Here is a 14,133-nt window from a genome sequence, read left to right as displayed (position 1 = left end):
ACTCCCAAGCTAAATTCTCGATAAATGTTCAAGGTATCTACAACAATCGTTTGATTGGCCCTAATATTATTGAAAATAGGTAGACAGGAGATTAGTATGAAAATTTTTAAGAACATAATTTAATAATGGAAACATTGTGGTTGCAACATGATGGCGCAAATGCGCACTGACCAAAAAAGGGCACGAATATTTTTGATTGAGACTTTTGGAAACAGATGGATTGGCAGAATGGAAATATGGTTTGGCCTCCTCGATCCCTCCTCTAACACCCTTGGATTAATTATTATGGTAAGGTCTATGCGGTACAGACTGACAGTAATGAGCAACACTGCTACAAAAAATTATTATTGATGTTTGCGATATTATTAAATTTCAATGGAATATGATAGCGAAATCTATTAAACAACTAGGTATATCAACGAGCTCAAAAATGTATTGAAATGGAAATATACAATTTGAACATTACCCGCTAAAATTAAAATATTTTTTTTATTCTATTTTTGATTCATTGATTTCAAGATAAGATATTTTCAATTTATTTGCTGTTTTTGTTCTATTCTTTATCGTTTGTTGATAAAGAGTTTTCTTAAATAATTTGAGGGAAATTCAGGTAAGGCATTCCTGAAGGGTGAAAAAACTGCAATTTTCGAAATAATTCTATCGATAAATTCAAGATTTATCGAACTATGAAATTTCTTTCATAAGGGAATGTTTTCAGAATTTTGATTATGAATTAATTTTTTGTGGTTACGAAAACGAAAAAAATTATGATATCGACTTACAGGTTGATCCAATATTCACGAAAATAGAAAAAGTCTAAAATGTACGGATAGTACGGACCTGATTTTTTCGATTTCAGAATTATTGAAGGAAGTCGATAGTAAAATAAGGGATTATTTGTTGATCACCCTGTATGACCGTGCCAAATAGAGATTTAGAATTTTCGTAATGAATCAATTCTTTGTGATTACGAAAACGGAAAAAAATCATAATGTTCACGTACAGGGTGATCCAATATTCATGGAAATAGGAAAAGTCTGAAATTTTCCTAGTCCGGATCTGATTTACTCGAATTCAGAAATATTGCAGAAAGGCGATAGTAAAGGGCGACAAAACTTTAAAATTTGAAATTATTAGGTCGATTAGTTAAAGAGTTATTCAACAGAGAAATTTCACTCATAAGATGAACATCACCCTGTATATCCCAAACAAAGGCACTCAGGCGATTGAAACCTCTTGATACGGGTCCTCCATGATGACCTTAATTCATGGTATTCATTTGTCTCATTCTTCACGGGACACCCTGTATACTAAGTAAAAAAATAGTATATATATCCACTATAATATAATAACTAATCTCCATCTTTGAAATTAATAGAAAAAAAAATTTCAAATGACCCGCAGTATTTAAGATCGATTCTTGATTGTCATGAAATATTAACAGATTATGTTTCTTATTTTACTCTAAAGAATAATAAATTCTTTTTCATTGTTTCAATTGGGATATCATCAAATCTAAACAACTCTTATGCCTTACAGCAAAAGCCATAATGCAACCCTTTTATGAAGCTGATTATTACTTTATGGATTCTCTGGATCACATGTAAACATTTCAACATATGTTAAAATGTTTGAATAATGATGAAGTTTGATATATTTACATAATTAATTTTACACAAAATTAAAAGAACCCAAAATGAAAATGTTTTTTTACCGAAAACACATTGCAGATTGTGTAGAATTATATAATTAATCATCAAAAATAGTTTCAAATATTTATTATAAAATGTGCGTAGGATCAAAATACAAGGTAATTTGTGTAAATCCTTCAATATATGTTTAGAAATAAAATCTATCAAATAAAAATTAATATACTGTCTAAAATATTTCTTGTAAACACCACCAAAAAGAAATCCCTGATTATGTGATTAAATTTTGTTAAATAATGCATAGTATCACTTAATAATAATCGGGTATGGGGGCGCATGCTATTTTCACAAAGTCTTCATATTTAACCATGTTATTATTTGTGATGTTGGCTTCTCTGAAAATTCTATCAACTTCTTTTGACGATAAACATTCCCCCCAGTTTTGCAGCATATGACGGAGCTGCTTTGCAGATATCAAACCTTTGTTTGAACTATCGCCTGCTTTAAAAGCATCTACTATTTCCTTTGGTAGATTTTCAACTCTTGAATGAATGTGCATAACTTCAAGAAACTCGGCAAAACTCATTTTTCCACCCTGTAAAATAATTGAGAGTTCAAAATCATAAAATAAGAAGCATATATTCTGCACCTTCTGTTTAAGATAACCAGCTAGTTCTGAAATGGTTGGAGCTAATCCCAAGCTCCTCATTATAACAGTCAATTCATCTAAAGATTTTATGTGTCCAGACCGAGCAAACAAATAAAAACATTCCCTGAATTCTAAAAAGATACAAAATTAAAAGAAAGCAAATAATATTTCATAGGCAGAAGAAATGAAATGTTCATTCAACTCACCATCGATGTCTTGTTCTTTGAAGTATCTAGCCTAAAAAAATTAAGAATTCACTAAATGAAATTAGATTTTTGTAGAATTCACCTACCATTGTTAATATTAAAGTTTAAATTTATCCAATGTTCAAATGTGGATTGTCCGATTAGATAAATGATTATCAAACCATGATTAAACCTTTAAATTTCACAATTTGTTGATTAAACATTAAAACAGAACAGGTGACAGAATAGAAAATTAGAGTTAACACTCAACAGGTACAGAAACGTCAAATTATAACCTCCATTATCTAACAGTATTGCCAATTTTTTAAGTAGTTATAAATGTTATAATTAAAACTTTTTTGTTTGAACAATTTTTAGAATACCTAATTCTATCAAGGAAATCGTGAATAGCTAGAGACAGAAGGTAGGAGATATTGACGGATTTAGTTATCAGGATCAGATTTGAGTATTGCCGAATATATAAAGAAAGGAATTATTCTAATACTAGACTCGTTAACGTCAAGTTTATTTGGATAAGAATATGCAATTTTATTTTCCTTATATAGTAGGTAAAATAATTTGTATCGATTAACGTTCAGCATTTATATTGAGTAACCCAATTCTCATATATTAATATACACTAAAATTTGTACTTCGACAGAAAGGTTATCTTCTAACAGTAATTTTTTTCAAATACACATGTTTATTTTATAATTTTAAGCTGCGAACTCTGAACGTTCAGGGATTATTATCAAGGACATTCGTGTTCAAATTAGGTAATTCCATAAAATTAGTCTCTGTTACTGAAATTAATTATTCTCTTTTGTAGTTTTAACCAATTATGTCTTGATGCTAGTTGTCCACTATGGCAATTAAAGGCCATGATCGTGAAACGGTTCAATTAAGTAACGCAACTAAAATTTTAACTAGTTTAGCAGCAGGTGCTATAGCAGGAGCATTAGCCAAAACCACTATTGCTCCACTTGATAGAACAAAAATAAATTTTCAGATAGGGTAAATAAGTGTTATAAATAATTTTTTAGCATGTACATTTTTTGTGTAGCTTCTAATGCGAGGTTTTAAAGAGATGCTTCTGCTTCGGTGTGAAATAACATGGGTTTTCATCATCCATGATAATATCAAATCCTTCATTTCAATTAAAACATTCAATTTTTTTTTTTAGGAAACAACCTTATTCTACAAGGAAAGCCTTGAAATTTTTGAAGCAAACATACAAACAAGAAGGATTCATAGCATTATGGAGAGGAAACAGTGCAACTATGGCGAGAATTATCCCTTATGCTGCAATTCAGTTTACTGCTCACGAAGAGTGGAAAAAGGTATTGGGGGTAGATGGGTTGAAAGGAAAGTAAGTACTTCTTCTCATTTTCTCTTTGAAGTGTTTGCACCTCATATTACCCAAATTGTTAGCATGTGAAATTGGACATTGTTATCATTTCAATTGAATAAACAGACCTATTGTTTTGAATAAGTTCATGCAGTTCATAAATTCACATTATTCTTTATATGATTTTAACCTTCTTCATCTTTTTTCACTGTAAAATATATTATTTTCTCAATTGCTCCTATAGGTAATAATATTAAATAATTTTTTATAGAGAATCTCCAAAAAAATTATTTTTGGCTGGTTCCCTTGCAGGAGTGACATCCCAATCTCTTACATACCCACTTGATTTAGCTAGAGCTCGGATGGCAGTAACAAAAAAAATGGAATATGCAACACTAAGAGAGGTACATCAGCTTTCTTTTTGTCATAATTACTTTATGATCAAGTTATCCATCCTTTAGGTGTTTTCCAAGGTTTATGAAAAAGAAGGTCTAAGAGCTTTTTATAAAGGTTACGTTTCGACAATATCTGGTGTCATACCATATGCTGGAGTTTCTTTTTTTACTTACGATACACTTAAACATCTTTATAAAGGTGTGCAGATAAACAGGAAAGCTATGAGTGTTGAGATCTGAAAAAATGTTTTTCTAGATAAGTTAGAAGAAAAATATTCTGGGTTCTATCCTCTTTTTTCATTATTTAGTGGAGCATGTGCTGGTATGCTTGGCCAGTCTAGCAGTTATCCATTTGATATTATAAGAAGAAGAATGCAAACAGATACTCAAGGAAAGTATCCAACAATAATGGCAACAATTTTATATATGCATAGGTAGGACAAGTACTTTGCGTTATTGTTGTTTGATGCATTGTTTTTACTTTTTAGAACGGAAGGTCTATGGAGAGCTTTGTACAAAGGGCTTTCTATGAATTGGATTAAAGGACCTATTGCTGTAGGAATAAGCTATGCAACTTATGACAATACAAAAGATTCATTACGTAACCTTTTTATTGAGAAACAAAACAAAAAATTATCAGTTGAGAGATCAGTATGAGTTAACACAACAAAATTATATTGTGAATAAGAGCCAATATTAGTCAATATTTGTATTTTGAATACTTGTTGATCATAATAAATTCTTGTTTTGCTAATCTTTTCATTTCAAAAAGTAGAAAACATTTCCTAATTTCTTCAATTCAATTACATACTAAGATTACTAATCTTCATTAGTTCATATTTGTTAGATACAGTAGGAGTCATTTATTATGACGCTGGCTATCTTGACCAGCTGCTTAGTATGAAGTGATATTGCAGACTATTTAATAAATATATTTATTTTTATTATACAGTCCATTCAGGAATTATTGACATCGAAGTAGGCCATGAACGTCTAGTCGCGGCTTTATTTCTGGTTACAAAAATATCACTAAAAATTGCTATGGTTCATCATAGAAATAACCAGTTTAAATTATTTTCATCATTTTTGTATCCGAAAGATCCTGAATTTTCGAAATTACGATTATTACGAAGGGACGCATACAATCATGATTTCATAAATTGAAATTCAGATTATATAACGTAAAAAAATAGTGAAATGCTCTCTCATTTCAAGGAAATCCAATGAAGAGATATCTATTCATTTAAGAGTCGCCCATGAAAGATCATTAAAATATGCATATTCTTTTTCACCAAAGGCTCTTCAAAAATTGTTGCATTACTGATGGACACTGGATACCAACCTGCTTGCAAAATTCTTATCAAATAACTCTTATGTATCATTTTTACTGTGGTGTCTAAACTGGTGAAGAAAACAGAAAAAACTGGTTGATAAATTTAAATAGTGTAGCTTAGTGAATGGAAGAGCCATATCATAATAAGACAGAAATAAAATTCAAAGAATCCATTTAGTATATGAAAAATTTTGACATCACAGTTGTACTGTAACTTTCAAAATTGGAACCAATTTATTAGCCGATGTGTAAATTACTTTCTAAATTCACTATTTATTGAAACTGTTCATGACATGAATGATTGATTAAACTTGTATGAACAATATAGGTACTATTTGTACTCGAGTTTTCTGTTTTTTATTGAAATGCTTTTATACTAGTTTCTATTAAATAACATAAATTATTTTGCCCATAACAGCTTTAACTCACTCACTAAAAGCATTTCTGCATGGAATTATTTTCAATTTGTGAATTCTAAAATTTTATTGCATTCTATTATTATCTTCAAGTGGGTAAGAGGTGAAGAAATTCTTGAAGTTACTCTTTTGAATATATTTTTCGCTTAAATACTCAGTAAAAATTCTATAAAGCAATTGGAATTTATTAGATTTTTGGATTACTCATTGAAGAACAAAAAACAGATATAACAATACCTACTTTATTTCAATATAGAATATAAATAAACTATAGATGCAATGCCAAGACTTTGTTTAGCAATCCAATTATAAAATAATTCTCTCTTCATAGATTTATATAATCCTCATGATCACCACTGTCAAAACAAAACATCCAGGTGAAAATCCAAATATCCAGCATTCAAAATAGTGCTCCTTCTACTTTTACCCTTGAATATAATTGAAAAACATTTTGATTTCTTTCTAGAGTCCACTGTTGAATAATGCTAGCATTTTCAAATAACCAAGTTTCCTCCAGATAAATGAATTTCAAATTTTGTTGCAAATATTCTCTGTATTCACCATAAAATCGTACTCAACTTATTATATTTTTCTGTTTATCAATAAGAATTTTCCTTTTATTAACTGTTTTGAACTTGTAACCAATTAAGTTTATGTAATGTTGTCTTTGATTGATTAAAATCCAGATCCTTTTCGATCAAATTTCATCCAGGCTGATATATTGGTTGCTTTTGGCTCGGCTTTTGGGAACAATCAAGTCATTCAATGATTCTTTGAAGGTGAAATCGTATTGCACAGGTTTTCATCCACTAATAATCCAGGTTGTAATGACTTGCCTTCTTCTTTTTTCAAACAGTACTGTGAGAAATACTCAAATTAACTAATCAATGTGTGTTTGAAATTGATACAACTTTTAAGTTTCAAAATTTCTTCGATCAAAACAAACTGAAATCTAACCTCCAGTCAATGACATTTCCAATGCCAACCCGAAATCTGCAATTCAAAATGTTACTGAATGAGCCAGTACCAACTTAATTTCGATTTTCCAAAGCCACCCGGGATGTCAATAATTCCTGAATGGACTGTATATTATTTATTAGTAATAATTAATGTTCTAAGGTGTGAATGGTGCGAACAGTGTGGCATATACCGAACGCAGTAATACTAACATCCACAGAATACTAACATCTATGAATCACTAACAAATCCATAGACCTAATATCCATACATAGACCTAATATCCTAGGTCTATGACCAAATCTGACATCTTTTGGAGGTTAAGTTATTATTATTTAAACTGAAAATATGACAAATGCATCAGTGTTTTGTTGTTTGAGAGGTTGCTTAGATGGCTTCAAATACACAGAAAATGTACCAAGTATGCCTAAGGAAAGTCCAATCCGATTGGATACAAATTTTATGGGTACTTTAATTCAAAACTTTCAATCTGTTCCAAATGTACCTACCAGTATTGGTTTTCAGGATATGAGGTAGTAATAGTCAAAGGGGGACAAAGGGTTTGTGGTGCAGGTGCAGCTTTAGGTAATGCTCCATTAGTCCAGTCTAAATCTTATTTTGAAGCTAAAATACAACAAGGCGGTTCTTGGTCTATAGGCCTAGCTACAAGACAGACTGATTTAAGCTTAACGCAAGGTATAGCATAAGATTTCAAAAATGTTTTTTATTAATAAGTAACTACTTTTAGGTGGTATGGATGAACATTCATGGGCCTTATGTAGTGACCATATAATAAGACATAATAAAAAAGAATTGTTCAAAATTTACACAGGAGATGCAACAGAAGGAATACATTTACAAGAGGGAGATCTCATTGGTGTTTCTTATGATCACATTCAACTCAAATTTTACGTTAATGGAAAAGAATTAGACCAAAGTGTAACTAATGTTAAAGGAACAGTTTATCCTGCTATATATGGTAAATTAAACAAACTCCATTTCCTTTTTTATTTTGAAATTTTTTTTATTTCCAGTTGATGATGGGGCCATTGTAGATATAATATTAGATAACTTTATTCATTCATCTCCTCCTGGATTTGAGAAAATAATGCTGGAACAGTCTTTGCTATAAAGTGCAAGTGCACCTAAATACATTTGTACATTGCACTATTATTTATTGATGTATTAAATACCCTTAAAATCAATTTTTCCAATACTGAATTATAATCAGTACAGAGTGACTAAAAATCAAATATTTAAAATTGGCAACCATATACAGGGTGTTTCATCATAAACTGGAGAAACTTATAATATAAGTTTGTCCAGTTTATGATGCAACATCCTGTATATGGTTGCCAAATTATGGCGTGTAGGAGACATCGGGAGAATCATTTTTGCTTTATCACATATACCTCGTTTTCCAAGCATAAGCAAGATACAGGGTGTGCAACCTTATTTCTGAGCAATAATCTATTGAGTGTGGTCAGTTATGTATAACCTATGAAGTTACGATTTTTGGTCCAATTGTAGTATTTTTGAGTGCTCAATTCAGAAAAGGTAAAGAACCTTGAAAAAAAAAATTCAAAATGGCAAAAGACCTGCAACGTTTGCAATTTTTTTCCTCGGTGGTCAAATTGAATTTCATTTTTTGAATCAACTCATTTTTTTAAGAATTTTTGTGAAAAAATTTTTTCAAAAATCGAACAAAAATTTTTTTTTACATGTCTACAGCGAAACAAAAATTTCACCGAAAATTGATGAAATTTCTCACAATTATACTTTTTTTTATACCTAACACGAATATGAGAACAGAATCCAAAAATATCAAACGGTTCCTTCAAAACGACGATCCAAATTTCTCCTTTGGTCCTCCAACATAATTGAAAAAACAACTGGTTCGGCTCCGAGGGGCAAAATTTTGAAATTGCCTCGTCGAAACATTCCAGATGGTAGTATAAAATTATCAAAAAGCAACAAAAAAATTTCGCTATAATTCCAATGAAACTCTGTGGGGGAGTTGAACTTTCGACCTCTCGAGCTATTACAGCGAAATTTTTTTTTCGCGTTTTGATAATTTTATACTACCATCTAGAATGTTTCGACAATGCAATTTCAAAATTTTGCCCCTCATTGCCCAACCAGTTGTTTTTTTCAATTATGTTAGAGGAGGAACCGTTGGATATTTTTCGATTCTGTTTTTATCTTCGTGTTAGGTATAAAAAAAGTATAATTGTGAGAAATTTCATCAATTTCGGGTGAAATTTTTTGAAATTTTTGTTTCGCTGTAGATATGTAAAAAAAAATTTTTGTTCGATTTTTGAAAAAAATTGATCACAGAAATTCTCAGAAAAATGAGTTGATTCAAAAAATGAAATTCAATTTGACCACCGAGAAAAAAAATTGCAAACGTTGCAGGTTTTCCGCCATTTCTTTACCTTTTCTGAATTAAGTACTCAATACTACGATTTGACAAAAAATCGTAACTTCAAAAGTTATACATAACTGACCACACTCAATAGAATATTGGTCAGAAATGACGTTGCACACTCTGTATCTCGCTTATACATCGAAAAAGGGGTATATGTCATAAGCCGAAAATGATTCTCCCGATGTCTCCTATAAGCCATATAAGTTTGTCCAGTTTATGATGAAACACCCTGTATGTAGATATTTAACTTTCTAAAAGATACTAGATTTATTGGTGTTCACATTTTTTAGTATTTATGGATTATACAGTGAACTGTATATTGTTTCCTAGTAAAGCTTTCAGCGCAGGTTATAATTTGCAGTTTAAAGTATTTATATTTGCTCAATGACATTTATTATATACAAGGTATATATGCTCATTAGATCAGTTGCATTTAATGTAATTGTAATAGTTTTTTTTAGAAGTTTGAAAATCAAATATCATTCCGAAATATAATTTTTAAATATTGTGAAAATTTTTATTAATAGAATCGAATTTCATAATGAAAACTTATGATCCTTAACAAGTTTCATTGTGGCTGCTTACAGAGAATGTCTCTATTAATATTTTCCTATTCATTCTTCTTGAATTGTTCTTAAGTATTTTTCCACTAAAAACATTATTGAAAAATGAAATGATTAAAATCATATGTTCAGAGCAAATATCACTGAATTACTAATAAAAATATTTTGAAGTCAGGTAACTTTAATTATTTATATTATTTGTAAATACTAATCCAAGAAAAACATGAATAAAACACGAAAAAATTAAAATTTTCTTAATTACAACTCCACCCATTAAAATGTATTTTTTTTTTAATTCTTTAGAACGAATTGAATGTCGTATTAATAATAGAAATAAAATTAAAACGATAAAAACTGTTAAAAACTATATTTTCTTTAGGTATACATGCACTTTTATTCAGGACTTGAAACTTATAGTTTAATGTAAAAATTTATAAAAGGATATGTTCAACTTTTAGGCATCTTTACACTACCAATGAAAGAAATACCAATCTACATATTTTGCCAGACAAATAATCAATATTTCTGGTATAATAATTGATAAATATTCTGAAAAACCCTGTGAATATAATTATTAATTGTGATCATGCAAGATACATTGATTTATTCTTAATTATATCTAACAAAAATAGTCTATTTCTCAACATCAAACATGTTCCATAAGGATCAACTAATACTAAATATAGATTTGTCAGTGAACTGAAAGTCCTATAACTGAAGACAGAAATAAGAATTCTCGTTGAAAAAATGATAAAATCTCACAGAATATGACTTCAACATAAACAAGATTAGTCTTTGGTTTGTTAAATGAAACGATATAAATAATCTCACCTGTGCTGAATGAAAAAGATATTTGCTTTAATTTTGCTACGACTGTATGAGTCTTGAATAAAAAAATATTTTGGCTCTGAAAATGAAAATACAAGGTCTTCATGTAATGCAGAGGGGGTTATAAAATCATATCAGTCATTTCATTATTATGTAAATAAAAAACAGGATATCATTAGGTAAATCATAAAATTGTAGCCAACAAATAGTACAAAAATAAAATTATACAAATCAAAGGTACTTTTTGTTTGCTTGGAAAAAATAAGTATTACTCTTGTTTGGTGTTTGCCTTTTTGTTAATTTTTTTCTTGCTAAACTTAAATTTTTTATTGCAATCGGTAAGTTCTAATTCTAAATTATTTTTCAGTTCCCAGTTATCAATAATTAGCTTCCTTAGTGTATCAATATTGGATCTGTAGAAAAAGTAAATACTACTAAAGTACTTTGATAATTGAAATATCGTGAATAACAAGGTAAAATAATATAGTATAAGGAGTATTTTCTTCAATTTATTATTGGATAAGCTCAGTTGAATAATATGATTCATTTGATGAATCTAGCTAGTGCAGCATATTATTTTTTGGTCTTTCAATTGGTACAATGTGAACCAAGAAACTATATGGCAGATAATAAATATTATGATATTGTTGTATAATTTCAGACATATTCTAAATCTGAGGTTTCATGTTGCTTAAATCAGATATACCAATGTTACTAGCATTGGAAGCAAATCCACATGCTGAGCTCCTACCGATTAATTCCTTGATAGATCTAATATTTCAGTTAGATTATGCAACAATATGACAATTCTAGGAAAACCTGCATCTTAAAAAAAAACAGATAATAGTCTTTTATATGTATTGCTATGGTTTAATCATTGAATCTTCAATGTATATTGAGAACCAAATTTCCTCATTAATCCTTCAATAACATGTTACTTTTAAAACATGGAATATCATATCAATATGATGTAAGCGGCTTAACCTGTTTTTCTTTTAAACTTTCGATATAAAGAAGATTCTGTGTGAAGTGATACAATATTAATATAATATTATACCCAGAAGTGTATAATACAAAAATCCGTACACATATTGTACGAAAAAGTGACTTCCTCAAATGGGGAAGGTGAAGAGTGCAATATCACAAGTAAGGTCAGGATTATCAATCCAATTTTTTAACATAATCATTATCGGGAAGGTTATCCCAATCAAACTCACTTTTCCCATTTCTCTCACTTAGCTCACCTAAATGTTTAAACCGTGATTCGAAATCTGCATCTCTTGATTTAACTTTTTCAAATCTTTCCATTAGTAATTTTTTTGCATATTTGTACAACTCAATATCTAAATTATTCAATGTGGCTATTTTTGTTGCCTGAGTGGGAGTTAAAAATGGTATTGTTGAACTAGAAACGGTAGAATTATTTTGTTCAAAAGGTATAGCAAATCTAAGATTGAAAGTCTCTTCAAAAATATACTGAGATATTTTCTGATATTCTGTGAGACCAAAAAATGCCATTGATCTCAGATTACGTTTTGCGCTTGCTAGCATTATTCGATCTCTATCAGATTTTGTCATATAGCTTCTATCATAGCAACCCACTAAGGATAAATCTGCAAGCATTCTTGTTTGTCTATTTATTGCTAAATTCGACTCACAATCAATGAAGTCATTGATTTTGACTCCTTCCCAAGTTTCACCAATATAGCATGGTAGTATTTCATCATCTGTAGCTGGTCTTCCATTACAAGTGTGGAGAGACCCTGCAAATAGATAAAAACATAGTCAGATCGATGAAATACTATAATTTCAATGTATCTAATTACCTTTCCATGTTGCCCCACGTTGGACATGTCTGAATTCAGATAGATATCTTGATATTGGTTCTCTTAGCAAGGTTATATAGAAATATCTTCTTTTTATTTGTGTTCCTTCGATTTCATCTAATTTTCCATCAACACAATTTGTTAATTCAGTCCAATCTGCATGCAAACCACATTTCCAACCAGTGGTATATCTACTAAACAGCCAACTTTGATTAGAATGTGGTCTGAAGCAATAACACCGTTTTCTTGTAAGAGGACAAGTACATGGCCTTTGTAAATCTAAATCATGAACCAAGTGTTTTCCGAAAGACGTACCTCCTATAATGTTTTTTATTGTTATACCAAAATGTGAATAAGATAAGAATAACTGACCTGTTTTTTGCATGTGTAAAAACACCATAACATCATGTGAATCCATGTCAAAAGTAAAATCATCATTGAGCATATCTTCATAGCTAAGACCTACTTTTGTGCTATAAATATGTGCTAAAGGTTTTCCAATATTGTCTTCTACTACTGATATGGGCAGCTCTCGGGAACTTAGTGCGCATACCTGAAGAAATATGTATACATCAACAAAGAAAATTGAATGAAATAGAAGTAAGTAATATTGTTATCTATAAATGGAAAATATAAGGATTCTGCAGAACAAAAGAAATTAAGTGAGAAATGCAAAACTGTTATAAAAATGAATTTTTCACCTTATCTGGGCAATAATATCCAAAACCTAAAATTCCAAAAACGGCTAGCACTAGACAAAAAAATGATATTCTTTTCAACTTGGAAGATTTGGGTTCCATTTGTTTTATTTCGTAGACACCATTAGGAAGAAGGAGTGCAATATCACTATCAATACATTGTACGGAGACGCTCTTTAAATTCTTCATTATTCATTGCAATCCAGATAAAAACGATATCCGCTTTTATTTTATTTACTAAAATTAAAATCAAAACAAAATCTCCTCATCCCATCGAGTAGGTAAGACAGATTACAGATAATCCGTAATCTGTGGACTTGTCTATGCATAAACAAATAATTTCTCTATGTGTGGCATCTGAGATTAAGAATGCAGCGACAAGGTGAGCAAACGTAGAACTATAAATGTTGGCATTGGAGTTTTTTGTTAAATTAGTTGTGTGTGTATTTGCGTTATTTGCGATTTTACAATAAATATTAAAACTTTTCAGACTTCTATAGTGAACAAGTGTGTTAGTGTGTATATTTTATTTTCATTTTAGGTAAAGGCGGTAGATATCATCATTTGTTTCATTTCAGTCTAATGATATTGAAAGTTATGCAAGGATGGAAGACTTCTAAAAATGACGAATAACAATCGTGTGCATATAATATGTGAACGGTTCAATCAACATTATTATACTACAGGATTCTAATAGTACCTTTTTTAGGTCCAAATGGCCAAGACTGAGTAGAATACTTGGGGTATCTTTAAGGTACAAACACTTCTAGAAGTGTTTATGAAGGTGAAGAAGTTTTAAATGCTGGTCACATAATAAAAATGTTACTTTGCATGACTAATAAACTTTAGTTGAAAGGT

At 30.0% G+C, this 14,133-nt stretch overlaps 4 protein-coding genes across 8 annotated transcripts; 2 read left to right on the top strand and 2 right to left on the bottom strand.

Annotated features, from left to right (window-relative positions):
- Positions 1-1,763: 1,763 nt before the first annotated feature.
- LOC123678385 (calmodulin-like protein 4) lies at positions 1,764-2,788 on the bottom strand. The gene is made up of 4 exons (XM_045615391.1): positions 2,591-2,788; positions 2,505-2,535; positions 2,299-2,429; positions 1,764-2,244 (listed from the first exon to the last, which is right to left on the bottom strand). Exons 1-4 carry the CDS (start codon positions 2,591-2,593, stop codon positions 1,960-1,962), a joined length of 450 nt encoding a protein of 149 aa, XP_045471347.1. The 5' UTR covers positions 2,594-2,788; the 3' UTR covers positions 1,764-1,959.
- Positions 2,789-2,791: 3 nt separating this feature from the next.
- On the top strand, positions 2,792-4,980 carry LOC123678384 (mitochondrial coenzyme A transporter SLC25A42). 3 transcript variants are annotated; one of them, XM_045615389.1, is made up of 8 exons: positions 2,792-2,907; positions 3,205-3,259; positions 3,313-3,497; positions 3,667-3,852; positions 4,103-4,235; positions 4,293-4,425; positions 4,483-4,660; positions 4,715-4,980. In XM_045615389.1, exons 3-8 carry the CDS (start codon positions 3,349-3,351, stop codon positions 4,881-4,883), a joined length of 948 nt encoding a protein of 315 aa, XP_045471345.1. In that variant the 5' UTR covers positions 2,792-2,907; positions 3,205-3,259; positions 3,313-3,348; the 3' UTR covers positions 4,884-4,980. The 3 variants fall into 3 exon arrangements, with proteins under 3 accessions (XP_045471345.1, XP_045471346.1, XP_045471344.1); XM_045615390.1 differs by lacking the exon at positions 3,205-3,259 and having other exon boundaries at positions 2,886-2,907; XM_045615388.1 differs by lacking the exon at positions 2,792-2,907 and having other exon boundaries at positions 3,118-3,259.
- Positions 4,981-7,235: 2,255 nt separating this feature from the next.
- LOC123678383 (SPRY domain-containing protein 7) lies at positions 7,236-8,137 on the top strand. 2 transcript variants are annotated; one of them, XM_045615386.1, is made up of 4 exons: positions 7,236-7,398; positions 7,458-7,628; positions 7,681-7,911; positions 7,967-8,137. In XM_045615386.1, exons 1-4 carry the CDS (start codon positions 7,281-7,283, stop codon positions 8,062-8,064), a joined length of 618 nt encoding a protein of 205 aa, XP_045471342.1. In that variant the 5' UTR covers positions 7,236-7,280; the 3' UTR covers positions 8,065-8,137. The 2 variants fall into 2 exon arrangements, with proteins under 2 accessions (XP_045471342.1, XP_045471343.1); XM_045615387.1 differs by having other exon boundaries at positions 7,267-7,398; positions 7,445-7,628.
- Positions 8,138-10,275: 2,138 nt separating this feature from the next.
- Positions 10,276-13,592, bottom strand: LOC123678382 (heparan-sulfate 6-O-sulfotransferase 2). Of its 2 annotated transcripts, XM_045615384.1 has the most exons (5): positions 13,279-13,591; positions 12,950-13,130; positions 12,578-12,895; positions 12,410-12,514; positions 10,276-11,164 (listed from the first exon to the last, which is right to left on the bottom strand). In XM_045615384.1, the coding sequence occupies exons 1-5, from the start codon at positions 13,462-13,464 to the stop codon at positions 11,145-11,147; spliced, it is 810 nt and encodes a 269-aa protein (XP_045471340.1). In that variant the 5' UTR covers positions 13,465-13,591; the 3' UTR covers positions 10,276-11,144. The 2 variants fall into 2 exon arrangements, with proteins under 2 accessions (XP_045471340.1, XP_045471339.1); XM_045615383.1 differs by having other exon boundaries at positions 10,276-12,514; positions 13,279-13,592.
- Between the last annotated feature and the right edge of the window lie 541 nt (positions 13,593-14,133).

This window comes from Harmonia axyridis, chromosome 4 (genome assembly GCF_914767665.1).
Source record: "Harmonia axyridis chromosome 4, icHarAxyr1.1, whole genome shotgun sequence".
In the NCBI taxonomy this organism is placed as follows: Eukaryota; Metazoa; Arthropoda; class Insecta; order Coleoptera; family Coccinellidae; genus Harmonia; species Harmonia axyridis.
Note: the sequence above shows the minus strand (reverse complement) of the source record. Positions and strands in the feature narration are given on the sequence as shown.